General features: G+C 44.1%; 2 protein-coding genes across 2 annotated transcripts in view; both read left to right on the forward strand.

Annotated features, from left to right (window-relative positions):
• The first annotated feature begins 3,165 nt into the window (after window positions 1-3,165).
• TMEM229B (transmembrane protein 229B) lies at window positions 3,166-27,779 on the forward strand. The gene is made up of 2 exons (XM_068162070.1): window positions 3,166-3,254; window positions 21,409-27,779. The coding sequence occupies exon 2, from the start codon at window positions 21,436-21,438 to the stop codon at window positions 21,937-21,939; it is 504 nt and encodes a 167-aa protein (XP_068018171.1). The 5' UTR covers window positions 3,166-3,254; window positions 21,409-21,435; the 3' UTR covers window positions 21,940-27,779.
• Window positions 3,181-27,886, forward strand: part of RAD51B (RAD51 paralog B) — a 443,129-nt gene continuing 418,423 nt past the window's right edge. Inside the window, exon 1 of the mRNA XM_068162067.1 lies at window positions 3,181-3,254. The gene's annotated coding sequence lies outside the window, so the exon portion shown is untranslated. The remainder of the gene's footprint in view (window positions 3,255-27,886) is intronic.

The following is a 27,886-nucleotide window of genomic DNA, read 5'->3' on the forward strand; positions in this document are numbered from 1 at the left end:
GGGACCTACCTGGAGATATCTGGGAAAGGATGCACCTAACCTTGGAAATCACTTGATTTCCAAGTAACTGAAAGTTGTTGCTTTTACAGAGTTGTTTTAACAATTACTTTGTTGTTGTTGTTTCAGAAGAGAGGCATTTCCTCTTTTTGGGAGGTGAGGACTGTGTAGCAGTGTTTCCTATGTATCTCTCTGAGGTAATGCAATCTGTTTGGGAAGGAAACTCAGCCAAACCTACTATGTTTTGTGTTCTGTCTACTAGTCTAGGTTCAGAGATGTTCAGATGCCACCTGGTCTGTGTGCATGTTCAAGAGTCCTCATCAAAAGGCATGTTGGGACTTCAGTCAAAAGTGGTCTGCATCACGCTCAGTATAAATCCTGTCAGAGCAGGGCGAGTTTCTGAGAAGATAGATGTTTGCTATTTCCAAATTTGGTACTTCCCAGGAGAATGCCAGCTAAGACATGGAGCAGTGTTGTGACTTGGTTTGTCTGTTGGACTATTGATCATTGGATAGCTGTGTGGACTTCAGGTTTTGGTTGTTGAGTGCTCTGGAAATTGTGAGAACAGAAGGAGGAACACACGAGTAACCACTTCCCAGTCGGGAATTTGGTTTCCTTTTTGTTTGCTTGTTCTCTGTGTTCTGATTGGATGAGTACTTCTTCTAAGTAATACAGCCCCCAGACTGCTGACAGTATGAATGTTGGTGTCTACGTTAGAGGAACAGTCAGAGCATGGGCAAGTGCTGTTTTGGGAAGCCTGAGGCTGGCCTAGTAGTGGATTTCAGATTGCATGTACTATGCAATCGAGTGGTCACACCACTGTTGCTGTTTTTCAGTTGGTTGGGTTGTGTTTTGTTTTGTTTTCTACTACAAACATTGCACATTTTTAATTATTAGTATTTGAACACAGAAAATTCATTTGTTTGCAAAAGAAAAAACAAATCTTCTTTTCTGGAGAGTTTAAGTGTTGTAGTAATTACGTGAGCTTTAAGATTGAACCTTTATCTTCAGCTCTACCTCTGCTCATGTGTGTTAAAACATAGTCTTTCCTAATCAAGAGTTTATTAAATGATTATTTTCTTTCAAATTTAAGTTACATGTGTAACTGAAGGTGTGGTTTCTCCAGCACTTTGAGTTCATAGAAATGAAGCTTCTTGTGAAAAACGAATTTCTTTCTGCTGGATGGTGGCCAGTCAGCCAACTCACTCAAGAAAGAGGTAATGCAGCTGAGAACTGCATTGGGATAGCATGGAGGAAGAATTCACATGACTGATGAGCTCCTTTGTCTGTCTTCTGGTGAAGCCCCATGGGTGACCTTAGTGCTAGTGCCAGTGAAAGGCCTGTGTTGTCCTAAAGTTAGGTGGGCTTGAAGCCAATGTTTCTGCATTGAAGGATTTAGGAGTGTGTTGTAGAATTTTGTGATGTTGTTTGTTGTTGTTTGTTGTGTTTTTTTTTTGCTTGTCCTGTTGTATGATTTTGTTCCACACTCTCTTACAATTTGCATTATAGACAAATAGATCTTACTATGTGAAAAGTGTACTCAGTATCTTTGTGATTCTAGGGAAACACTTTGAAAACTTTTCTTTGCATGTGTCTGATAAGCAGTTCAATACAAAGCTATATTCAACTGTTGACAAAATGTGTATAATGAAAGTAGAATACAAGCAAATAATGTTTAGGAACATCACTTTTAGAACAATTTATAGCAGAGCTAGCTAACAAACAAGTCCTTTCCTAAGCTGATCTACAAATACCTAGCTGTTAAAAGAGCAACTATTTCTCATAATAACTGAGACTTCAGAGTAGATGCAGTCCTCAGTGCACAGGCAGAAAGTGCTAAATGTATCACTGTAGTACCCATGCTCCCTTGATTTATTTGGTAGTTTTATGCTCTTTATTGCTCTGTTAACCTTGGAGTGAAGATTTTGTTGGAGGAGGATTAGTTATTTAATCTTCATATTTAATTGGATTGTTTAGGTACTTCAGTGTTACCTGAACAAAAATAGTGTAGTGTTGTGGGGTTGGTTGGTTGGTTGTTTAATTGGTTTGGTAGTTTTGTGGGTTTTTAAAAGTATTTAATTTTAGGGAAAATGTTTCTTTTGAATTCTTGTTGGGACTTAGGTGCTCAAAAACTCAGATTCATTAAGATAACATGAAGATCCCATTTGTTAGAGTCTGACACAAATATCCTTGTTCTGACTTCTTCACATGCAACTAATCCAGAAAAATGCTATGTATAGGCAAAACCTTGGAGTGTAAGAGCTGTGAGGCTGACATCAGTATGATGTTACATACTTGAGCGTTGGAGCTGGCACCTTGAGTCATGGCTTCTGTGAAAATAGGGAGCCTGGCATCCTGAATGTCAGTGCTCCAAAAGAAGCAGAAGTACAGTTCCAGTTCATGGACTCTGCTTGGTTGGGTCATGCATCTGTGCTGCCCAAGCCCAGAATGGAAGTGAAAGGCACTGGGTCACTCGAGTTGGGGGGAAGAGGCAGTGCCTGTGCCCCCAGGAATGGGCTAGAGTGGAGGGTAGGTGGCAGTGACAAGGGCCTGCTTACACAAAGGTCATGCCCTGGCTCAGGGAAGGGAGAAGAAAAGTGTGATGATTGCAGATGGGAAGAGGAGAGCAGCTATAAGAGATAAGGAGTCAATGTTAGGAGAAGGAGGATGAGGGTGAAGAGGAGGCAGCAGTACCCCCAATAGCTGGGGTACTGGCCAGGAAAACAGAGATAACACACTTTCTGGTAGACACTTCAAGGGTTAACTGAAACCTTGGCTGAGATGGTAGCAGTGTGAAACCTTTGGTCACTGGCTCCGGTGAACTTGTTCTGTGTGTTTGCTGTGGCAGAGATCCATAAGGACAGTGGAGAGCTGAAAGGTTCAGCCTCATCAGAGGAGAGGCAGCTGCCAGGGAACCACCCTGGGCAAGGAGCAAGTTCAGGTGCCTGCCTGGGGCTCTGAAGAAGTCAGGTTTTGCAGGGCCCAATGTACTGCAGCTAAGCTATCCATATGCACAGGTCTTTTAGTGTTTAAAGCCTCTCTTGCACTGTGCTTCATTAACATCAAACTGTACTTCTTTGGTTTAGGAAGGCTGTCTGGTTGGTGTGTTAGCTCTTGGTCACACACACCTGGTCTGAAAACGACTGGCGTCTGAAACAGCTCAGACTTGCTGGAGGCAACCTCGTTGACCTGCGGATGCTGTGAACCAGGAGCTGGCCAAAAAGTGGGAGAGCTCCAGGAATTCCTTCTTGGCAAAGGTAAGGGCTGGAGGGTAAAACTGGCGGGAGTGCACTCACAGGAAAACCAGAGTGGTTGTGTGAGTACAGAGCCATGTTGTAGGTGGGACCTTTGAAATTCAAGTATATAGAATACATAAAGGATGGTCAAGAGGGCAAGTTATTTCCCTTGGTTCAATCTGCAGGATTCTTTCTGCAAGTGTAAGATGGCTGTTTGCACACATCACCCTTGATTTCTGTATGGTTTGAGTCACATCAATCTGCTTGCTTACAATTTGTATTTCCAACTTAGGCTGGTGATATTGTCTCTTTAAAACTGTACACTTGAATAGCCTTAGCTAAAACAATCAGGACAGTGGAGCATTATCTCTGAGCTAAACCAGAGCAGTAGGTGAAGAGCAGAGGATTGCTCTCTCCAGTGGTAAGATCACAGGTGGGAGTTGGATGATGAGGAATCTATTCCTGGCCCTAAACAAGCAGTGCAGTCTCTGCACCTGATTCACCAGTGTGAATCACTCTACTAATCTTTGTAGGCTTGTCTTGCCACTCTCTTGTATGTATGGCAGTCTGTTACACTTGCACAGAGTGGATGTAAAATGCTGTCAAATCAGAAGGGTAATTTATATTGCAGGGCAAAATTTTATATTAATGCTGGTAGATGGACTGGACATTGTTGGGACCAGAACAATGATCTCCAGAACCTGCAGCATTCTCAAGGCACTTTGTTTACCTGCAGTGTGCAATATGGTGCCCTAACCGGAGGTTAATTATGGGTGCTCTGATACAGTTTGCAACAGTTCAGGCTACAGTATTGTTTTTCTTGTTGTGACTAAGGTTTCATGGATAGGTCATGCAGAGTACTTCAACTGGGAAGTAATTTTGAGTATGTAGATGCTACGTATCAGGAATTCAGATTAATGTAGCACCTTCCTTCCTCAGCTTGTCCTGTCTCAGGGGTCTCATTATCCTCTCTTAGTGGTAGTGCCCTGAAGATCCTATGTTGGATATTCTGTTGTCCCATTCCTGTAGGTTTTCTTCCTGTGATAGACCCCTGTTCCTCTCTGAGACTGGGGAGCAGATCCATCAACTGCTGAAGGAAAGAAGTAGACTTACAAATTTGGATAAGCAGGGATGGATGCTGTCCTGAATTCCAACTGTGATCTTGTGGCCCATTGTGTAGCTGAATACAGAGCTTCAGTTGATCAAAAAGTGTCATCTACTGAGCAGTACTGACCAGTGCTGCAAAGTTAATGGCAAAGCAAGTGTCAGCAGAAGGCTGGTGGTGATGGGCTGAGTCTTGGAATGAGTCCAGCCACTTTGTCAGTGATGCAGCCGTGAGCACTTCTGAAGAAAGCTGTGCCTGGCAGGTGCACTGGTGTGTGGTACTATTGCCGTGAGTAGAGCAAATGCTGCTTATTGCCTGCCCTCAAGAACCATCAAAAGCACAGACATCTCCTATTACTGTTGAAATAAAAACTGAGTGCCATACAGGCACAAGAAAACATAGATCCATTGGCAGCAGAACAAGACTATGAATTATTCATTCCTCCAATGCCTCCTGTGTGTTCCATCCACTTGGGCCGTTCAGGATGCTGTCTGCTGGAGATGCAGACAGATCTGCTTCCAAAGCCATTAGGACACTACCCTGAAGACTATGAGCACCCCATTGTCCTTTATGAAATGGCTTGTATGTTGTTGTGACATTCTTCAGAACACAGAAGTAATCCTGTGGGCTGTTAGTAGGATCTTCTATAACACCAGCAAAGCTGGGATGTGTCAGGTAATGCCAGCCTGGAACTGGCCATAAGGTGAGAGTAATGAGTTAGGAATGAGATGGAAGCACTGACTGCTCTGGCCCATTTTGCAAACAAGGAGGTGGGGAGGCTGCATCTTTTGTGCAGATTTTTATTTTTCTTTGGTAGGAGAACTTAGTGTGACAGTTTGGTCTTAGCTCTGTCTTGCTGAGAAGCCGAAGTGTCACGCTAAAAGTTTCCTAAGCACAGGGTAGGACTTTTCTCTCCACGTTGAGTGCATTAGTGGAGAGGAACTTACTTAAATGGCTTTCTGGGAACGTCTGTGAAATGTGTATTTTTTTTCTCAACTTGCCAAAAATCATCATTTGTCTTATGTAACAACTGTTATTTGGCATCTGAAGTTGAGATGCACTGAGAAGCTGCAGAGACGAAACTTTTCCTATTTTCCTTCTGTGTCTTCTAGAGTTTCTCTTGGTTGTTAGGATTTGCTGTGAAATATTCAGATTTGTAGTGTGGGAAAAGCTACCTGTAACTAGCAACTGCTGCAAAAATGATGGATTTCTTAAAGCAGAAGTTTAAGCCTTGCATTTACAGTTGTCTTGTAATATGTCCTACCCCTCTTTTAAGGCACTTCACATGTTCTTAAAGAGCTTGTAAAACAAGACACTAGCTTGTGTCCAGAACAATTTTCAGCTTTTCATTATGCCAGCTAGCTGGATTTGCCCTGGAGTGATCTGCCTTTGGAGTTGTCCTAGTCCAGATGCTGATGGAAGGTGTGGAGGCTAAGATAAAATCCTGGACTGTGTTTGAAGAGTCCTCATTGAAAGAAGTGGTAAAAGCCTCCTTGGAGGAAGATTGCCCAGGTGGATTGAGAGGTGGGATAGGTTTCACAAAGAGGGCTCCTAAGGAAAAAAGAATTGAAAGAGTTGGTCTTGAAGCAGGTAAAATGTGTTTGCTCCCCTGTTGTCTTGACAGAGCTAAGAAGACAAACTGGAAGAATCCTTTACTTTGGATTTTTAATCATTGAAAGAAGTAGACAAACAGAGCAGGCGATGGATTTGTGGTTTCCATAGTGATGTAGCCGTGGAAGCTTTGTACGGCTGAGCTTCACCCTCTCTGCAATCACACTTGAAGTCCTTGAGTAGTCAGCTTTCCTGCCAGGGAAATGTAAATGCACATCAAACATGGGCATGGCTGAAATGCAACTGTACATTCATGATTTGTTATGTTTGCTGTATTGCCTGGATATGTGGATGCTGGGAAGCTCATCTCTATCATGGTGGCTTCTTTATTTGCTGTCCTGCCCTGAAACTGCATCCAGCTGTCTTGATACCACAGTTCTTCCTCCACCAGGCAGTAACATGCTGACCTGTATACTTTGCTTTCTGTCATATCTACATGCACACACATCCCACAACACTGATGCTTGTGACTTTCTCTACTCACCCACACGGATTTCAAGCATGCACTGATCAAGAAATGTGTGCCTAACTCTTTCAGGGCATGCTGACTGATGAGAACACTACCTTTTGAAGCTTTAATAAGTGTACTTCATGCTGTTCATAGCCATTGCCTCACTTTTTAGTGTAGGCCACAGAAACTAAGTCTTGGATTACTTCAGTGGGCATTTTGAGTTTTAATAGTCAAAAGAGGTCCTTTCAGGGATTTTTCCATATGGAGGGAGCTGTTTGTGACTGAATGGTTGGTTGAATTTGAGAGCTGTAAATCTGGCTTTCATAATAAGATGGAGTGTGGAATTTTTCAGCATTTCTGCTGGTGGATTATCAGAGGGCTCTAGAGATAGAGGAAGCAAAAAGCTCGAGTGTGAGTGCTGCCTGGATGCACACATCAGACAGTTAGGCTTATACCAGTCCTGCACACCCACTTTCATAGTCCAGTCTTTGTGAGTCATAGGCATTCGTGCCTTGTCTTCCTTTTCACTCATTGCTGTTTGGTGCTTCTTGCTTTCTCCCTCAACAAACTTCCCTTACCTTCGGCATTTGTTTTGCTTGTCTGATGTAATGGGTCATTTGTTCCTTTTACAGAAAGGAATGCTGGTTATTTTCAGAAGGCTAATTAGGTTGCTAATGAGAGTCGCTACTGCAGTAATGTTTTCTTTACTCACTCTTAAATGCTATACAGATGCTTACTGAAAATGCTGTTACAGATGCACTTTGAAAGAAAGATCCCTGAAAGAAATGCTTTGGGTAAACATAGGAATCTATGTGACATGTGACTGTATCTGTAACCAACTGTGCTACCTGCCAAATTAATCTATAGTAAAATGCAGCCCTCACACCCAATAGCGTAGTCTAATTAGCCAGATGGCAGCCGGAAGCACGAGAGATGGAGTGACTTGTCCAAGGTCATGTCAAACATGGTAATACAGACACAGGTTTTGTCAGTCCTGTGTTAGTGTGCTGCACTATTTGGCCCCTTGTACCTCTCCTAGGGCCAGAATAACTCACTGCAAGGCTTGAATGAGTTGAGCAGAGCAGCTCAACATCATCCATGTATCCACCAGGAAGGTCTTTTTACTTTTCTGAGTCCTGGCTGCTACTTGTTTCTTTCCTTTTTTCATCCTTTGTTGTAAAAATCAATGCCTTTTAGAATTGCTCTGAGAGACCTTTGGTTTTAGTACTCCCAGGATGAGAGGTGTTGGGGTGGATCTCCAGCATCAACCATATTTTGAATACTGAGCCTTTGTGCAGCTCTGCAGAGGAGCTTCACTTTTTGGCAGCATCCTCTGATGTTCAGTTTAATTCTCGAGTCTGCTTTTAGTTTGGAATTCTTTATACACTATAGCTCTAATAGGGAAGATGGTGAAGGAAGGCTGCTGAATGGGGGGGCCTCTTCAGGCATCAGAAGGTGCTCCTTATGCTTATATGCTGATTGTCAGAGATCCAGTTGGAGAAGAAGAGAAGATCTTTCAATCTTGTGGATGCAGTGCAAAACTTCGTATGTTGTATTGTGCTATTGAAGTTATCTAAGTGCAGGTGACTGTAGAGTGACTTAGGTGTAAGAAACCAGAATGAGAGGACACAGTCTCAAGCTGTACCGGGGGAGGTTTAGGCTCGAGGTGAGGAGAAAGTTCTTCACTGAGAGAGTCATTGGCCATTGGAATGTGCTGCCCAGGGAGGTGGTGGAGTCACCATCCCTGGATGTGTTCAAGAGGGGACTGGATGTGGCACTTGGTGCCATGGTTTAGTCATGAGGTCTGTGGTGACAGGTTGGACTCGATGATCTTTGAGGTCTCTTCCAACCTTGGTGATACTGTGATCGTTAGTCATGAGGTATTAGGTCATAGGTTGGACTTGATTATTTCTGAGGTCTTTTCCAACCTTGTTGATTCTATGATTCTATGAAATGCCCAAGAAAACTACTATAAGCATGAGATAGCAAAAATCAACCGGCAGGCTTTTTTCCAGGAACAGATGTGCACTGTTAGAACAATTTATATCTGTGCTCCACACATGCATGACTGTCCTGGCTCAGGTGCATTTGTTTAAAAGTTAGATTTGCATGCCCTTTTAAGCTGTGGGAACAGACAATGGAGATCCAGCAAAGCAGGTGGGTTAGCTGCAGTGTACATTGAGTTTCTAGGTTAGTACAAGCCTGTGCACAAGGAGCACACGTGAAAAATGTCAGGGTATCTATTTTGAAGCCCTTGACATTGCTCTGAAGTGTTGTGTAAGGTGGTGGGAATAGTGCTGTTTAGCCCATGTGTAATGTGACACATTTTTTGTTGCATGTATCAGAACTAGTTATATAATGGAAGCATATTTGGGTTGTTTTACTCATGGTGGGAGATAAAAACTCGAATTCCTACTCATCCTCCCAACAGTGTATTGCTTAATACCTAGTGATTGTCATAGAAGTCCTCGGCTGCTGCAGGTTTGCATACCTCTAGAAAGGAATGGACAGGCTGACCAGAATGCCTGCTTCCAGAACTGCCAATAGTATATGCATGATTCAGGCATGAAAATGACAGCTCTTAAAGTGTTTTACATAAGCAGGCACAAGATAACATATGGTGCCTCTCTGGTTCCTTTTGCTGTGGGTCGCCTGATGCTCTTGTTTGTTGAGCAGATTTTAAAGATTATTTAAAAAGGAATGTAGAGTTTGAGATTTTTGGAGAGGGTTGTGTTGTTGGCTTTTTGGTGGCTGGGGAGAGTGTTGTGATTTTGGTGGTTGGTGGTTGTTCTCTTTCTTTCCCTTGGTGGCTGATGTGTGCAGTATCGAACCATTTTACTTAAACCCAACAAATTCCTTTTTAGTCTCTCAGAAGACAGTTCATAACACGCAGATGAGAACTGGCATCTTTGTTCCTCTGGCCCTTTGTCTAGAGGCATGAGGTACCTATTCTGTCCCAGAAGGAATACCAGATAAAGTCTTGCTTGCTAAGACCTGAAGTTACCCTACGTAACCTCAGGTATTTCACTGGGGTGGATAAATCTGATTGGTACATGATTTGAGCACTTTTTAAGTAGGTACTGAAAAGATGCAGAAACAGCAGCATTAGAAATGCTCAAAACTCCATTTCTGTCACCTGGGTGTGTCCATCTTGAGCTACCCTTGCAGGCTCTAGTAATTACAAATGGGAGCCTGCACAGACAAAGCTTGTAATGATCACAGAATCACAGAAACATTCAGGTTGGAAAAGATGCTCAGGATCACCAAGGCCAACCCAGAGCCCTACTGTGCAAGGCTTACCTCTAAACCATAGCTCCATGCACCACAGCCAAACCACCTGGAAACACAGCCAGGCTTGGGGACTCCACCACCTCCCTGTGCAGCACATTCCAATGCCTGACTGCTCTTGCCCTCAAAAAAGCTTTCCTAATGTCCAGTCTAAACCTCCCCAGTGGCAGCTTGAGGCCATTCCCTCTTGTTCCCACAATTCCCTCACTGTGATGGTACCTTCAAGTGTCTGAAATTCATGAACAAATGTGGGCCTGTGTATGTGTGTTTGGGAAATGTTTATATGAAATTCACACACTAGTAAAACAGTGTCAAATGCAAATCATTTGTTAGCATGGTGTCATGTTGCAGTAATAGTGTAAGGCAGATTACTGGGCGCCAAATCTCAAAGAACAAGTTGCTGTCAGAGGTGTTTCGGTCCATGGGAGCTCAGTGGCTACACAAAGGAGGGATCAGCTCCTCACTGCTTAACTAACAACTGTGCCTGCTGAATTAACACACAGTTGTTCAGAGTGTATCTTTAAACTTTTATCCTCAGGAAGTGGCAAAATAAAAGCACCACACATGAAGAGCTGGGCAGAAAGTCCCTGGCAAAAAGTTGTGTGACCCTGGGAAAGCCCTGCCCTGTTTGAGAGCTCTGTGGCAGGATGCTCTTGTCATCCCTGGCCAGAGCCTTTCTGTGTAAATACGAAAGGACAATTACATGGTAGCTGGGTAAAGCTGTAGGTTGCAGTTCAATGGAAAGAAGCTAGCTGAATTGCCCTTCCATTTCAAAGGCCTCTGTGAGACTCTGGGATGGCAGCCTCTATGCTGCAGCCATGGTTGTTTTCTATTCAGGTTGTGCTTGTTGGGCTGCATGAGGAAACTGAGTCCTTCTGACCAGGTGCAGAGTGCATTAAGCTTCCTCTGACAAGTTGGCAGAAGTCAGTGGAGGCTTTGTACTTGACAGAAAGCGGTGCAGGAGGTGTTAAGAATAAACTGAACTTCGTGTATGGAAAGTCATGGTTTTACCACTTCCTCTTACATGTTCCTGTCTAGTGTAAATGTCTCTGTAGCACATACCCTGGTAGGTAACATCGCTTCCAGTGCTTCAGTTGAGTATCCCACCTTTCATAAGATTTGGTTATTAGGCTGCCATGAGACTGAAAAACTAAGCCTCTTCTGGGAACTAAGTGAAGTATGTTCAGCTCACTATTCCCTTCTCTTCAAAGATCATAAAATGTTTTGGTTTAGAAGGAACCTTTAAAGGTCATCTAAGACAACCCCCCTACAGGGACATCTTCAACTAGATCAGGTTGCTCAGAGCTGTGCCCAACCTGACCTGTAATGTTTTGAGTGCAATACGGTTTTGTAAGGAGAGATAATAATGTTTTGCTGGGTCAACTGATACTACAGAGGGGTGCAATAAGCTTCAGATTAAAGCTATCTTTGGGCTTGAAGCTGTTTGAAGTTTTGTATCAGGTTTCCGTCTCTGATCTGACCAAAGTAGTAAGATCAAAGTTACTGAAAACATAATCTGGGTCTGCAGTAGATAATTCTCTCCGGCATGAACATTTTGCTTGTAGAGCCCAGCGGTGGCAGAAGGCTGTGAACATCATAACCCCAGCTGGACAGAGCCACTGGGCCACCAGCATCTCCTGTGCACTTGTGTCCTCTGAGGCCCCTGTACGACCCTCCCACTTTTGTAAGGGAAATTGAGAGTTGGTAAAAGGTACTGTCTGAATATCCAGAAAGTCCTTTGTACTTTTATAAATTAAAGAGAAGCTTTTAACAGTGAGAACATGAAATTTCTTTGTTGTGCATCAGCATGAGTTATCTGTTCCGGGAAGAGCAGCTTCCAGAGGCAAGTGGAAGAATCTAGGGTCAACTGGAGTGATTGTCCTCCTGTACTTGGTACTGGTGAGGCCACATGTCAAATACAGTGTTCAGTTTTGTGCCACTCACTACAAGAAGGACATTGAGTTGCTGGAGCACATCCAGAGAAGGGCAATAAAGCTGGTGAAGGATCTGTTCTTGAGAACAAGTCTTATGAAGAGTGGCTGAGGGACTGGAGAAGAGGAGGCTGAGACCTCATTGCTCTTTGCAACTACATGAAAGTGAGCTGGAGTGTGGTGGATGTTGGTTTCTTCTCCCTAGTATCAAGTGATGAGGAATGAGGAGGAAATGGCCTCAAACGGTGCCAGAGGAAGTTCAGATTGGGTATTAGGAAAAGTTTATTTAGTGAAAAAGAATGACCAGGCTGCCCGGGGTGGTGATGGAGTCACTGTCACTGGAGGTGTTCCAAAAACATGTAGACATGGCACTTCAGAACCAAACCAATTCTATGACTTTCATTTTGAAGCCTGAAAACCAGAATAACTAGGATTCTAGTTTCTAAATCTTTCATTTGCAGCAGCAGGGAGATGACATAGTATGATGTGGTCTTTAAAGCTGTCTTTCTATGCTCGTTTGTACAGAGTTATGGTCCCTTAATTTACCTTGCCACTCCTTCTGGTAGGAATATTAAGGGAGTATATGTTACTCTGAAGTATACTGACACAAGATGCAAGGAATTCAGTTGTCTTAAACTTCTCCTTTTTAAAGGCAGGACGTTCAATTTTGTCTACGGTATTACCACTTGGGACAAACAGTCTCTTTGGAGTATTCAGCCAGTCACATGTGCTGCTAGCCCAGGGCTACGACTATAAGAGACAATACACAAAAGCCTGTTTCTGCCACTGATCATTCTGTTGGGGTGCTAGTCAGATGACAGCCAAGCACCACTACAGTGCCAGGTTAGTGGAGAGATGCCTTAAAATAGCTACCTTCCCTTTTATGTATGAGCAAGACAGGTCAGTGCAGTCTGGCTATATTCAATTGTTTCTCTTTTTTCCCCCTGCATGCAGCAGCTGCTTGGCTTCAGACAGCAAGGACTGCTGAAAAAGAGAAGCATCCTGAGCTCCTGCCCTGCAGAGCAAGAGTAAAATTTACTTTTACTAAAATTGTGTCTTCACAGAACCTTAGGTCTTGCATCAAGAGAAGCTGTTACTAGTGTAGCCTTCTAAGCACAGTCATCTGGGAAGGGACTGGTAGAGAAGCAGTCTTGACTGACTTTGGCTCTTTCTGGTGTGGGGTTTTGTTAGCTGTATGACAGCCATCAAGAGTCAAAATCTTAACTTTTCTTCCAGTTCTCTCAAGACTGTATTTCATCCCAGAGCGGTCTTTGGTCCATATCCTACTATCTTCCTCTTCTTCTCACCCATTCTTCTGTATCCCAACACCTCGGGTAAATTGCACACTTCCAGATAGGGTAGTCAATTTAAAAAAACAAGTAAGAAAATTGTTCTGCCTTCTACTGCAGCAGCTGTGTGTGTGGACTCAAGTTCAAGTCTCCTTTATACTGTTCTGACCTTTTGCAACTCAGCCATCTTTCTGCAGCTGAGAGTGGAAAATGTTTCTGTGCAGACTGACAGCTGACAGGAGTGAAAAGGTGAATAGTATTTTTACCTCCTTGCTGAGTTTAGGATTAGAGTTAGCAGTTCTTAAGGATTTTCTTTTCTAAGGTGGAAGCTTAATTCCTTTTTCAAGTGTTTAGCAAGTAGGTGGTATTAACATGATGCATTTAACTTCTGTGAGTCCTGAAGCAGATACGTGCTAGCGGCTGCGCACGGGAGGTGGCTTAGAATTTTTCAGAAGGCTCAATGTGTAGACTGGATCTGGGCAAAGAGATGAATGTGAGTAGGGTCTCAGTATGTATCACAGCCATAATGTGCTAGATCTGCAAAGCAGTCTGAAGCTATGTTGTGATCGGGGTTACCCTGCACTATGAAAGATGAATTCCTGGACTTGAGGCATTCAGAAGCATCCCTGTGCACATATGTTTAGACTTTTCTGCCTTAAGGAACCTGAAGTCTTAAACTTTGGTTGACTAATAAATGCAGACAAGTTTTGAAAATATTGGAGCAATGGATCTGTTGGTTTTACTGGGGAGACTTTTCAATAGGGCATGGTCATTTGGACAGGCTGCAGTCAACAAGGGGGAATGCAGAGAAAGGATTCAAACATAGTATTAAATGTATCTACTTTCAGTGGGGCTATGTGAAGGCTGGAACTGAGCATGCCATGTAGAGCTGTGATAAATGGTTGGCAGGCTGCAGGTAGGAATTCTGGATCCAGTCATAGTCTTTCAGCATCAAAACCAACACAAATCAGAAAAAGCAATTATAGGGGAGGAAGAAAAAGAATCCATCCCCTTGAAGTAGAAGGCAAGAGAATGCAAATAAGCAGATAAAAAGGACACCATAAAACTACATCCATGAACCTTCATATATGTATATATCCCTACAGTGGGATCCTGGCTTCAAAGTCTCTGCTAAATATCCAAGGATATTTAGGCCCTTGCTAGACACTTGCTTGCTAGAGAACTGTTGTATCACCAAATGCTGTGAACCTTTCCCAAACTGGAGAGGGCACCAAGTAAGGTGCAGGAATCTTCTGGCAACAGGCTTGGAGAAGGATGTGTCTTTACCTGGAAGAGATGCCAGGGAGATTCAGCATCTAGAAATACTGTATCTGAGTTTGGACTCGGGTCATCTTTCACATAGTTGTCTTGCAAGCGTGCTGCTTGCTTTACTCTTGAGGGGTCTTAATTTCTGTCAGAAACACAGGAAACATCCCTCTTGGTTGCTCTAAGTAAAGAGCTGCTGCCTGAACTTGTTCTCAGGTTGGAACGGTCACTGTGAGCTAAAGTGTTTTTGAGTAACTTGATGCTGTATGTGAGGCAGGGCATAGGAGGTCTCGACTTTTTGCACTTCTGCTGCTTATTCATGGAATCACGTTAGTCAGAAAATTATTCTTTAAACTGACAATGGCTTCACATTTTTGTCTTTGTTCTTTGAACAATCCTCCCAGACCCCCCCTTTACACTCCCTTCCAAGTAAACCCTACTTTTCTCCTTCCCATTGCGAAACTGTGCCTTCTGGGCAGCCCACACACTGGCATTACTGGTAAGAGCTATACTTCCCCATCCCTTTGGCTTAGTCTGGTAATTGGATTATTTTAATCCCCTTTTGCCGTCATTCTTTTTTACTGTATCCCAATTCTCTTTGGAACAGGTTTGAAAGATAGGCAGGGATCAGAGGCTGCCAGCAGGTACTGATTAAACCAGGGAAGGAAACGAGTGGCAAGGAAGTGATGTAGCTTCTAAGGGAAAGGAGCTAGAGACAAAAATGAGGGGAAAATGCAGATTGAAAATGGGCTGTACTTGCTTACATGCAACTTGTGGCAGTGTAGGTAGAACTTGGAGGAAGGGAAACAACATGCTGCCTGCTGGAGGTAAAGTCCAGAGAGAGATACAGTAAAACGAGGTGATTTAATACACCCAGAAATTACCAAAATCCCAGGGTTTGAGATCCATCCTAAAAGCACTAACAGTGAGGACATCAAGTCTGTATTTGGAGACATCTGTCTGTGCCATGCTTTTATCTTTATTGCAGGGTTTGAGTAATCGATCTGCTGGAACTATTCCACACTTCAGTACAGTCGAAATTGTATTTTCTGAGCCACAGTTAATTGAGGCTTTCAGTTACCTGAAGGATGAATATCTCCTCAGACTTATGACTTCAGGAGATAAGTACTGCTAAGACTTCATTGCATAAATCTTTAAACACTGATGAACTAATGTCTTGGGACCAAATCCAGCACTGGTGTTCTGTAAATCTTTACTCTTAATGGCTATGAGAGAAGGGCCATGAGGATGATCAGAGGGCTGGAGCACCTCTTCTATGAGGACAGGCTGAGAGAATTGGGATTGTTCAGTTTGGAGAAGAGAAGGCTCCAAGGAGTCCTTATTATGGCCTTCAATATCTGAAAGGGGCCTCTAAGAAAGCTGGTGAAGGACTTTTAGGGTCAGGTAGTGATAGGGGGAATGGATCCAAGATAGAGGAGGGTAGATTTAGATTAGATGTCAGGAAGAAGTTCTTCACTGTGAGGGTAGTGAGACGCTGAAACAGGTTGCCTGGGAGGTGATGGAAGCCCCATCCCTGGATGTTTTTAAGGCCAGGCTGGATGTGGCACTAGGCAGCCTGATCTATTGGATGGTGTCCCTGCCCATGGGGGATGCTGGAACTAGATGATCTTTGGGGTCCCTTCCAGCCCTGACAATTCTGTGATTCTGTTTGTGTGTGATCTGTATTAAAAAGTCAAAGGCAGATTTGCAGCACAACCATTGAATGCTGTCCATGGTTGCAAAGGCCTGCTTATTGGCATTTACTTGCAGGGAAAACGCAAAATAAGAGAGGATGAATTACACTAAAGAAGATACAGAGCAAAAATGCATGTCGGTTTGCGTTGGCAAATCCTTGTATCTCCTTCAGGCTTTGTTAAAGCAGAAAAGCAGACGCCTGTCTGATTGTCCCGAGGAAGGGACATAGCTGCTTTTACATAAGTACTGTTTGTATAAGAAGGTTCTGAGGAAGGAGAATATCAGAAGCTGTAGAGCTCGTGGTCAGGGAGTGGCAGGTGTCCTTTACTGCACAGTCCTGATAGGATAGGATAGAATAGAATAGAATAGAATAGACCAGGTTGGAAGAGACCTTCAAGATCGTGTCCAACCTATCATCCAACACCACCTAACCAACTAAACCATGCAACCAAGCACCCTATCAAGTCTCCTCCTGAACACCTCCAATGATGGTGACTCCATCACCTCCCCAGGCAGCCCATTCCAAGGGCAATCACTTTCTCTGTGTAGAACTTCTTCCTAACCTCCAGCCTAAACCTCCCCTGCTGCAGCTTGAGACTGTGTCCTCTTGTTCTGGTGCTGGTTGCCTGGGAGAAGAGACCAACCTCCACCTGTCTACAACCTCCCTTCAAGTAGTTGTAGAGAGCAGTAAGGTCACCCCTGAGCCTCCTCTTCTCCAGGCTAAGCAAGCCCAGCTCCTTCAGCCTCTCCTCATAGGGCTTGTGCTCCAAACCCCTCACCAACTTTGTTTCCCTTCTACACTGCCACTATGTGCTTCCTCTCTCTGCAGTTACTCTTTCAAATGAGAGAGTAATTGCAACATGTAACCCAGGCTTATAGATGTATCTAAAGCATTTCTTAGAAATATGAACACTATTAGTAAATACTTCAAATATGAATTTGTGAAATAAACCTGTGCCCTAATTTTTTAACTGTCAGAAACAACCCGGCACTAAGAATAAGGAACTAGATACTGCAGTTCAAGTTCAGCTGCGGTGAATGGAGTTGCTGAGAATTTATAGCCTCAGGGTATCACGAAGCAGGGGAATTCTTATGGAAGTTTTTTGTTTGTGTTTTTTCTTTTCTTAGCACTTCAGACTTAATTCAGAGTATCTTGGTGAAGTCTCATTATAACCCATCCAGAGGCTGTGTGCCCAAATAACTCTGCTACAGTAGAGGGAATATACTCCATGATAGGTTAAACAGTTTGGCTTGGTAGCAGGGAAACAGGCAGAATCCACTGCAGAGGAGAGCTTTGGAAAAAAATCAACCAGGCAGTGCTCAAGAGCTAATCAGGCATGAATATGTCATGCACTGATGACTCCCCTGCAGTGCATGTGTGTGACAAATCTGCCATTATTTCTTGGTCTCCTGTCAACCCATTTTCCAATCACTTGCCTCTTGCCTGCCTGGACTGTGTCACCTGCAGAACTGAGTGTGAGTATGGAAGTGCTCCCCTTGACAGAACAGTTTTGCATGTGAAGGGGGGCAGCCTGGGATTTACATCTTTTCTCCTTACTTGACCTGGTGCATCAGGTTCATTTGTGCCTTACCTCAACCTAGGGGATACAGAATACAGAATTAACCAGGTTGGAAAAGACCTTTGAGATGGAGTCCAACCTGTCACCCAACACCATCTAATTAACTAAACCATGGCACTAAGTGCCTCATGCAGTCTCTTCTTAAACACTTCCAGTGATGGTGACTCTACCACCTCCCTGGGCAGCCCATTCCAATGGCCAATCTCTCTTTCTGGGAAGAATTTCTTACTAGCCTCCAGCCTAAACCTCCCCTGGTGCAGCTTGAGACTATGTCCTCTTGTTCTGTTGGTGGGTGCCTGGGAGAAGAGACCAACCCCCACCTGGTTACCACCTCCCTTCAGGTAGTTGTAGACAGCAATAAGGTCTGCCCTGAGGCTCCTCTTCTCCAGGCTAAGCAACCCCAGCTCCCTCAGCCTCTCCTCACAGGGCTGTGCTCCAAACCCTTCACCAGCTTTGTTGATCCAAGTGGCTGAGCAGGTCTCTAACTACTTCCTCCTGGATTGCAGGGGAACTATACTGCTCCCTTACTCTGTCTGACAGGTCAGGAGGCCAGTTGTCTGGAAGACAACCTATCCCTATCTTGCTATTAAAAATTGAGGCAAAGAAGGTGTTAAGTACCTCTGCCTTTTCCTCATCTTTTGTTACAATATTCCCCTCCATGTCCACTAAGGAGTGGAGGTTGTCCTTGCCCCTGTTTTTTCCATTAATGTATTTATAAAGGCATTTTTTGTTGTCCTTCACAGCAGTGTCCAGTCTAAGTTCTAAATGGGCTTTTGCCTCTCTAATTTTTTTCCTGCATGACCTAGCAACATTCTTAAGCATTCCATGGGTTACCTCACCTTCCTTCCAAAGATGATACACCCTCTTTTTTTCCCCTTAATTTGTTCAGAAGTTCATTGCCGGCTGTCTGCCCCGGCGGCTCATCTTCCAGCACATTGGCACAGCCTGTTCCTGTGCCTTCAAGATTTCTTTCTTGAAGTAGGTCCAGCCCTCATGGACCCTTTTGTTTTTAAGGGCTGTTTCCCAAGGTACCTTCTGTGTTAGTTCCTTAAGTAACCTGAAGTCCACCAGAAGTCCAGAGTGGAAGTTTTGTTGCTGCCCCTCTTAGCTTGACTGCATATTGAACACTCAACTATTTCATGGTCACTGGACCCCAGACAGCCTCCAACCACCACATCTCCCACCAGCCCTTCCCTATTTGTAAAAAGAAGGTCAAGCAAAGCCTTACCCCTGGTAGGCTCACACAGCAGCCTAAGAACCTTCTAGACTGCCTCCTCTCTGCTGTGTTGAATTCCCAGCAGATATCTGGCTGGTCAAAATTGCCCATAAGAACAAGGTCTGGTGATCTTGAGATAGCCTCTACCTGCCTATAAAATAATTCATCAACCTCTTCATCCTGGTTGGCTGGTCTGTAACAGACCAGCTGGTCTGTAACAAGGCAGTATGTCTGCCTTGTTGGCCTTCCCTCTAATTCTCACCCACAGGCACTCAACCTGGTCATCCCTGATCTCTAGTTCCATGGCATCTAGAGCCTCCCTGATGTACAGGGCCACCCCACCACCCTTTCTCCCTCGCCTGTCTCTCCTGAAGAGCCTGTAGCCATCAATTACAGTGCTCCAGTCATGTGAGTTGTCCCACCACATTTCTATGATGGCAATTACATCATAACTTTCCTGCTGTTACAAGGCTTCCAGCTCCTCTTGTTTGTTACCCATGCTGCTTGCATTAGTGTACATGCACTGCAGCTGGGCTGCTGGTTTCACCCGACTCCAGCTTACCACCCTCAGACTCCTGTCTGGGGGGACTGGTTTCAGCCCCTTCCCCCTTCAAATCTAGTTTAAAGCCCGGCCAACTCCCTTCCTAGAACCCTTTTCCCTCTGTGGGAAGTTGATGTTATAAAAGTATCATCTTTGTCTTGTTACAGTATTATTTTCTTGCAGCCCTAACTTGTTGCCCTGGCCCTCTGACCGGATTTCTGTAGAGAAGCAGAGCCCTTCATCTCATATAGTTCCTCCTGCTAGGCCTGTGCTTGTTTGCTATAGCCATTATTTGCACAGACATCATGAGCTGAGAGAGAACTGAGTGTTCTATGACACCCATGTGTGGTTTCCTTAGGATTGCCTTGTTTTTCTTCTATCAGCAAGCTGGAAAAGAAAATCCCGCTGGAAAAAGAGAGGAATATTCTGTGCTGGCTTAGCCCAGGCTTCCTAACAACATTGTACTAGAGGAAGTATTTCTGCTTTTGTGCTTGAAATACAACTTGCTGCTGCTGAAGGGCATTTTCATAGCTTTGAATGGAGATGCTCCTGGCTTTCCACCAAACAGGGCAGTGTGAGCAGCCTCGGTATAAGCATGGCCATCCATGTGTAGTCTCCACTACTTGTTTTTCTCTCTGCTGAGACAGTTGTGTAGGTGGCAGCTGTGCTGCTGGTTTTCAGGAAGCCACTGCCCATCCCACTGTAACGACCTCAGTGATGAATGTCGTCTGTTTTCCTCAAGAGACTGAGCAGCTTTTTGGTCTGTGTTGCTGTCACTCCATTAAAAGTTTTGCGTCACCAAGTTCAATTATTTACTTGAGGCTTTGCACAAATCTGCATCTCTTACTGAATCTAGTCCTGGCCTTTTGTTTGGATGCCTTTTTCACTAATGCCCTGCAACTGCTTTTCAGATTGATCCTTTTATCATTAATTGCTGCCCAATAAACAATATTTTTCTCCTTCATTGCTCTCTTGAGACCTTCTTGTGCTGTACTGCCTACTGAGCACCAACCAGTTGGTATGGATGAGAAATAAAATGCTTGGGAACAGCTGCAGTTTTGTGTTTGCAAATGCTCAAGTGACTTAAAGGCATTACAGTGTACAGTCCCCAACTCATGTAGTGATGTGCTGTAGTGTATTGTGTTCTCCAAATAAATCTGTAAGAGGTCAGGTTCACCCTGGTGTGTAAGTCTGTGAGGTTTCAGTAAAACTGTGCTTAAAATCAGCTTGGGCAGAGCAATGCTTAGGACCTTACACATTTCTAACAAAAAGTGGGAAAACTTAATTGTGCTTTAACAGCTCAGTGATAAGCAAATTATGTCCTTTCAAAACCTCTTCACCAAGTTTCTTCCTGTAGAGAAAATTAGAGTTTGTTCTCATTTCCTATTTATCATGACTAGCCACCTCTTTCGCTGCTCAGCCGTTCCTTTTTATTATCCTCCTTTGTGTTTTGCTGTCCCAAAGCCAAATCTGAGTGGATTTCAATGGCTCTCTTGTGCTTTTTGACTTGTTATCAAGCAGCCTGACACCGTAAGAAAATGATTTTCCAAATCCTAGCCATACAGTGCAGGAATTACTTAAGAGAAGGAATACCAGTTATGCTGAAAGGTGGGTGCAGGGTGTGCTGTCTGGAAGTATAAAAACCTCTGAATTTTCTCTCCCAGTTTCACTCCTGTGGCTCCCATCAAAGCTCAGTTTTTCACTGGGGTAAACATTTTGGGTATGGAGACTGTAGGTGGCAGCAGTAAGGGCGCCTTTCAGTGCTGTCTTTGTCTAATCTATTGCACATTGGAATCAAAAGCAGGGGCCAGTGCTGTTTTTCGCAAAGACCATGAAAGGTGATGTGTGCTTCTTGTGAGGTGCTTGCATTTTTCTACTGGCTTGCAAGCAATGAGTTCTTAGGCAGCCTCAACCCTGGCAAAGCCCTTGTACCTGCCAATTCTCTTCTCACCAATGCAATGCCAGCTGCATCTTGCTTCTCAGGCAGAGCAGTGTCTGTTGTCTGGGACCATTCTGAGACTTGGAGCCCAGTAAAGGTGCCACCTTTCTCTGGGAAAATGAGGCGATTCAAAATTCACTTCTTTCTTGGATTTGTCCTTGGTTACAAGTTTGTATGTATTACCATCGTGGGGATAAGGACTTGTGACACCCTTTTTGACTCCTCTCTCCCTTTGTCTCTCTCTCTCTCTCTCTTAATTCCAGAGTGCCTGCTCAGGTGTGTGCAGAAGAATGGCTGCGGCAGAACCTCTGACCGCTTTCTCCCGATGGTACCTCTACGCCATTCATGGCTATTTCTGTGAGGTGATGTTCACAGCTGCCTGGGAGTTTGTGGTCAACTTTAACTGGAAGTTCCCAGGTGTTACCAGTGTGTGGGCGCTCTTCATCTATGGCACCTCCATCCTTATTGTGGAGAAGATGTATCTATATCTCAAAGACAAGTGTAACATTTTAGTGCGCTGCTTCATTTACACACTTTGGACATACCTCTGGGAGTTCACCACCGGCCTCATCCTACGCCAGTTCAATGCCTGCCCATGGGACTACTCCCAGTTTGATTTTGACTTCATGGGCCTGATCACCCTGGAGTATGCCATCCCATGGTTTTGTGCTTCTTTCATCATGGAGCAGCTGGTGATCAGAAACACCCTGCGCTTACGATTTGATGAGACTGCCGAGCCGGGGGCCCCCACTGTCCCTGTTGCCTTGGCCAATGGCCATGTGAAGACTGATTGAGCAGTGACTCAGAACCGCACTTAGCAATCTGAGAGAGCCCAGACCTCTACCACAGACTTGTCAGCTCTAGTTTTGAGGTACTGCACCTTGCTGTATGATAAGATTCATAAATCCCATTTTTCTAATGGGGATGTGCATGGGATATACCAGAAAAAAATGGAACAAATAGATTTTCTATGGATTTACTCTTTGGGCTCCAAGGACCAATATCAGCTACTTGTTAGTTAGGTCACTTCTGATTTTAACTTATTACAGATGAAAGCAGTCCTTTTGCTTACACTTTTATGTGGAGAAAGAAGAAAAAGAAACACTTTGGTGGAAACGCATCCAAAAAGGAATAAACCTAATTAGCGGATGGGCATGGACACTCCAGCTACATTAGTGATTGGCTTACTCCATTAGGCAATATTCAGGTGCTTGCTTGCAACCAATACCTCCTGTGGGACCTGAGATGCTGCAGGAACAAGGAAAATCCATCTGCTGTTGAGAAGAATCGAAGACTGTCAGTCTGCTGGGGGAGGTAGATGGTGTTCCCCTTGCAAGGTCCCATTCGCCTCTCACCAGGTTCTTTGTTGCACCGTGATAAAGTCTGGTGCTGGACATCTTGCTGAATTTATATAGATCTTGTACTTTTTGGAATCTCAGTCCTGATACTAGAAATTTTTTCCTTTTCCTTTTTTTTTTTCTTTCTTTTTTTTTTTTTTTTTGTGATAAAGTTGTTCTTTGCTGAGTGAATTTTACTACAATCTGTGCAATCTGAATCTTGGCAAAAGGCATGAGAAAGAGTGCAAGTCTTCCCCATCTCCTCTAAACCCCAAAGCAGACCTTGCCTGAGGATTTGCAGCAGATTCCAGCTCCCATCTCAGCTGGGCAAGCCTTGTAGAGACTTTACAGGCCATGAGAATTTTCTGCCTTCCTTCCCAGGGATTCCTCTGTTTCTGGTGATGTTGATGATTTAGTCTGGCTGCAGCCCGTTGTATTTGAAAGTCAAAACCTTCACATGGCTAATGGTATCCAGAATCTGGTCCTCTGGCACTGATTCTCACCTTCCATTAGCAGGTGGCAGGTCTTGGCTCAGTTCTGCCCCATGTTGCCAGTGTGTCTAGAGGATTTGCTTTTTCTTCCCAGATTCTTCTTTAAATAACCACAGTTACTGTCACAACAATAACTGGAGGTAGCAAGAAATACTTCATGCTGCCTGATATATTATTTTAAAAACCCAAACAAAACCAAAAGCAAAAATCTCCTCTCTGAAAAGCACTTCTTTGTGCTCTGCCTCCATGAAGCTTTGAGTTAGGGTGTAAGAGCAGCAGTACGGGGACGGTGTGAGAGGGAGCGCTGTGGATCCACTGCAGAACTACCTGCATCAGGGACAGTTTGAAATTTAATGTACTGGAGACATTTGAGGAGTATAGAGAAAATTGCAGTGCAGGGAAAGTGCTTGATAGTGGCAGTCACAGGTTCATAATTCACTCTGGCAAGTCTTGGCTTTGAAGCTAGCACCAAGCCTGGAGCTTTCAGTTGTCACTCCTAACTGGTTTATGGAGAGGTTTTGCTGTACTTGCCCTGTAGGGCCAGATTAATTTTAGGTGTTCTTCCACCTTAATCAAGAGAGCTGCACCAAGGATCAGTTTGGCTTGAATTGTGAATATATTCTGCTCTTGTATTGGAAATGGTTGGGCTATTTTTCTGTGTTTCTTGGTAGGGAGTGTTCAGCTGTGAACCTGCTCCTTGCCCTGGGGCATCCATTCCTGAAGGGAAAAGTACTCCTGGCCCTTGTGAGAGGAACTGTCTGTTGGTTCTGGTCTTACGAAGGCAGTGTTAATCCTTTTTTGAATTACAGAGTGCAATTATTTTACACCACCTCCCCCCACTTCTTACATGGCATCCATTGCTGGCAATGGACACATGAAAACACTGACAGCAAGGAGTTAATCAAATCTGCCCTGGGGTACACAGTGTCTCCCTGAAGCACCAAGAATACTTAGGTGGCTATTTAGAGTTCCCTTTTTATAGTTCGTTAAATTAAAAGAGAACAAACACTGAACTTTCTTTTTTGTTTGTTTTTGCATGCTGTGATGGCAGTATTGTGAAATCAGAGGAACAGTGTCAGAGGAACAGGGTGTAGTTTATCAGCCTTGATGGTCTTTGACCTGTAGACCCAGTCACCTGACACTGTACATGGTTGGGGGGAAAGAGATGAAATTTGTACATGGAGTAGTCTAGATGAGCTCTACTGGACCAGAACATGCATTGCAAGTGCAAGTGGGAGTTGGGATCTCCCCAATTTGGCCCTGGTTCTGTCAGGGTCACTAAACACAGTGTCTAAAGCTGGGTTGTCATCTCACAGCATAGCTTAAGTGTCGTGTCATGCTGCCTCCTGTGCCACTCCTACATCATCTGAAACACTCAGCTTCATAGAAACATCCTTAGGATCCCTGTTTTCTCCTTAGCTGTTGCAAAACTCTCTTTGAAAAGATTAAAAGGAGATAGCAACATGCTGTGGTAACTCCCAGCTGTAGCTGGGCCTAGGGGAGGAGTTGAAGTAGCTGTCCACAGAGCTACCTGGTGCACAATAACAGTCATGTGTCTTGACTTTAGAAGGTCCCTGCTAAATGACACTGGTTTTGCTCAATGATATAATATTCAGATGCTAAAGCTATGGAGAGGTTTCCCAGCAGTATCTAGTACCTTATTCCATTATCTGTATTGCCTGTGCCATTGTAACAGCTGTTGTAGTCTGCTTTCCACTGATGTCTGACGTGTAGCCCCTAGCTATTGCATCCTCACAGAGTGGTAATTTTCACCCAGAATTGCACTTTACTTGCAGCTTGCACACCAGAAACAGAGACTCTGCAAATTCTTAAATCAATTAAGATAATTACACATAATGCCATGTACCTAATGCAGCAGGACGAGCCAGACTTCTCCTTTCTGAGCAACATGGCTGCAGTCAGAGCTTTGTCATTTCAGCAACATCTCCCTTTTTAATACATGGGATCCTTATAACATCTTAGAGAAGTGCCCAGAGCCCATTACTGGAGTCTCAGTGGCAGCTCAGCAAGAGCTCAGGAGCTGGACTGAAACTGTAGAGACATTTACATTACGAAGAAACAAACGCACAAGGCCTAACATTTGTTTGTATGTGTATCCTCCTCAGTAGATTAAAGTTGCCTGTTTTGAGTTCACCAGCAATAAAAGAAATAATTGTGATTTATCTACCTTGTCCTAACGGCAGCAAGGAGAGAGTGGCCTACTGCTGCTTTTCTTTTCCTGGGAGTGGTGGGTGGTGGAATAGGGGCTCCAGTTAACATCAAGGTTCCAGTTTTACCTCTCTTCTGTTGCTTATCTTCTTCATGGTCCACACTAAAGGAGTTCAAAATATCTGATGAAATGCAGAGCCTGGTGTCCTGCACACAAGAGGCAGTTCAAGCATTTGTGTGATGTCTTTTCGTACTCCAAAGATCTTGAGAGAGGGAAATGATTTACAGCAGGACCAGACTGCATTTTGGCTTTGGTGTTGTAATGGAGAGGAATGTGTACATAGGTACCAGGTACTATTGCGCCTTTGGTCTGACTGCACTTTGTAATTAAAGCAGAATAATCCCATCAAGGTTTTGCTTGACTAGTCCTATGACTATAAAAGGTGAAAAAAGACTGCAGGGTTTTAACTGCTTTGAGAATTAGGAAGCAGGTGCCTGAGGAGTCCTCTTCAGTTAAATAGCATTGCTCTGCTGCTGACTGGTTTTCTGAAACATGCACGGAAAGAAAGGGGATTTCTTCCTTCCTGAAAACTTCTGACTTTCTGTACTATGAATAAAGCATGAGCCGCCACAAAGACATGAACTGAAACCAAAAGTTTTTCTATTTTAGTTTATCCTGGGCTCTGAATTCATGCACTATGTCCTGTATTCAAGGAGGAGGCTTGCAGACCTTGCTTTAGTTGTGCCTTCAAGCTGCAGCTGAACCACCTGAGGAGACTACTCTCTTCCCCTTCCTTCCTGCATAGCAGCAGCTTCCAAATCCCTCTGCAATCTATCCCCTATTTAGAAGGAAATCTCTCTTCTGGTGCAGCCTTATTCCCATTCTAAGTCCCCTCAAGCAGCTGCTTTGGCACCTAATGACCGGGCAGGGTCACTATGCTGGTGAGACCTCAAGAGCATTGTCCCTGTTTGACAAATGTCCTCCACCCATACCTGTGTTCCCTTACTCCCTTTGGAATGTGTTGAGCCAGCCCCTGGGGACAGGACCTTCCCTTCCTTCCACCTCCTGCATCCAGGAATGGAGCAAACTACGCTGCTGCCCTGGACCCTCAGCAACACTGAAGATTTTAAGCTGATAAGAGATTGGTCTCCACTTGGGCAGGGAAGCTTTGATTTTAATGGCTGTAAGGCTCTGGGCTCCAGGCTTATTACTGGCAAGTAATCCACAAGGGAATTTGTACCGTGTGGAACGGCTTATTTCTCCTAGGAGGGCAAGGGTTTTCTTCAATGAGAGTTTAGCCGCTTAGTTCACTGCTTTGTGAAGAAAAGGGAAGCTACAGAGGCATGTGGTGCTTCCAGTACCTGCTCTGCTTGTTGCCCCTGGGCAGCTAGCACAGAGGACAAAAGAAAAAGTGCTGTCTTGAGAGAAGCCCCAGGGAGAGGCACTAGTTAGTTTGTGTCCAAAGGCACCACTTCTTCAAATAGAAAACTGCTTTTTCCCACTGAGATCTTTACTACCTGCAGCAATGCTAAAGTTGTCTGCATGCTCTGAAGTATATGGTTGCCTGAACTTACTCTGAAGTAGAAGTGGTATATAAAATCTCTACTTCTCTTTTTCTCTCAGAGATTCCTGATTTAAATCTTTGTGGAAGAGTGCATCACCTAGAGATATGCAACCTCGTGCTCATTAAGCCAGTATAGGAACAAAGAGCCATACAGTGCTGTGCTCCATCCTGCTGTTAATCATGCTGAGAAGCAGAATACCTTGGCCCCAGAGCTTACTGCCATGTGGCTATGCCACTTCAGCACCTGAATTAGTACAATTACCTACTCAGGAATGCATTTTGCCTTATAAAATGTACTCTTAATTCCATGGGTTCCAGTGGAAATGTTTGTCATGCCCAAAAGAAAAACTGAGATCCTATATGAGCTTCCTCACTGCTTAAGATCTTACTTGACAGTGTCTTGTTTAAAGTTTCATTACTTAACTGAGACCCCAGAGACCGAATGTAGAAGGTGACTTTATACAGCCTTGGAGCAGGTCACTAGCATCATACAACAGTGAACTGCACATGGTGTACTGTGCAGCTCCAGTGCACAGCTGTGAGCTTCCATTGCACAAGGACTGGAACAAGTAGAGGAGGTGATATGACCACTGCTGGCAATGGTGGCAAGGTGAGGACTGGTGGTGACATCTCCTTTCCCAGATCTTCAAGAGCTGGACAGATTGGAAGCAGCTCTTCCATGTCCCCTGTATTTGGGACTTCTCACAGGTGGAAAGCAAAATGGCAGCTTTTTTATTCTAGGAGAAGCAGACCATTTCCTCCACACCTTACTCCAGTCAGGGCGGCGTAGTCCTTTTGTAGCCACTGGGTTTTGTGATGTGAATGGCCTTCATTAGTGTCTCAGAAAACAGCGACTTTTAAATGGTAATCCCAAATGCCTGATGCCAGTTTGTATTTATGCTTTAGTCAATTTAGGAGCTAAAGACTCTTAACTATCTGCTGATGCTGTATGTTTATACTGGTGTGTGGCATGCTGTCCTGCTTTGATGCTCTAATGGAGAAGAAAGAGGAGGAAATACAAGCGATTTGCTCTTTAATAAAAACAAGTAAACGTGCAGTTGAGAAAATATTTATTAAATATATGAGCTGAGATATGCATAGTGCTTGTAGTGCAGAATTTCCAGTGCAGAATTTCTCCCCTTTGTGGTTAATCCCCTTTGCACAACATATCTATATTGC

The sequence above is a fragment of the Melanerpes formicivorus genome, unplaced genomic scaffold (assembly GCF_026170545.1).
Source record: "Melanerpes formicivorus ecotype bairdi unplaced genomic scaffold, bMelFor1.0.p_v2 SCAF_62, whole genome shotgun sequence".
Taxonomy (NCBI): Eukaryota; Metazoa; Chordata; class Aves; order Piciformes; family Picidae; genus Melanerpes; species Melanerpes formicivorus.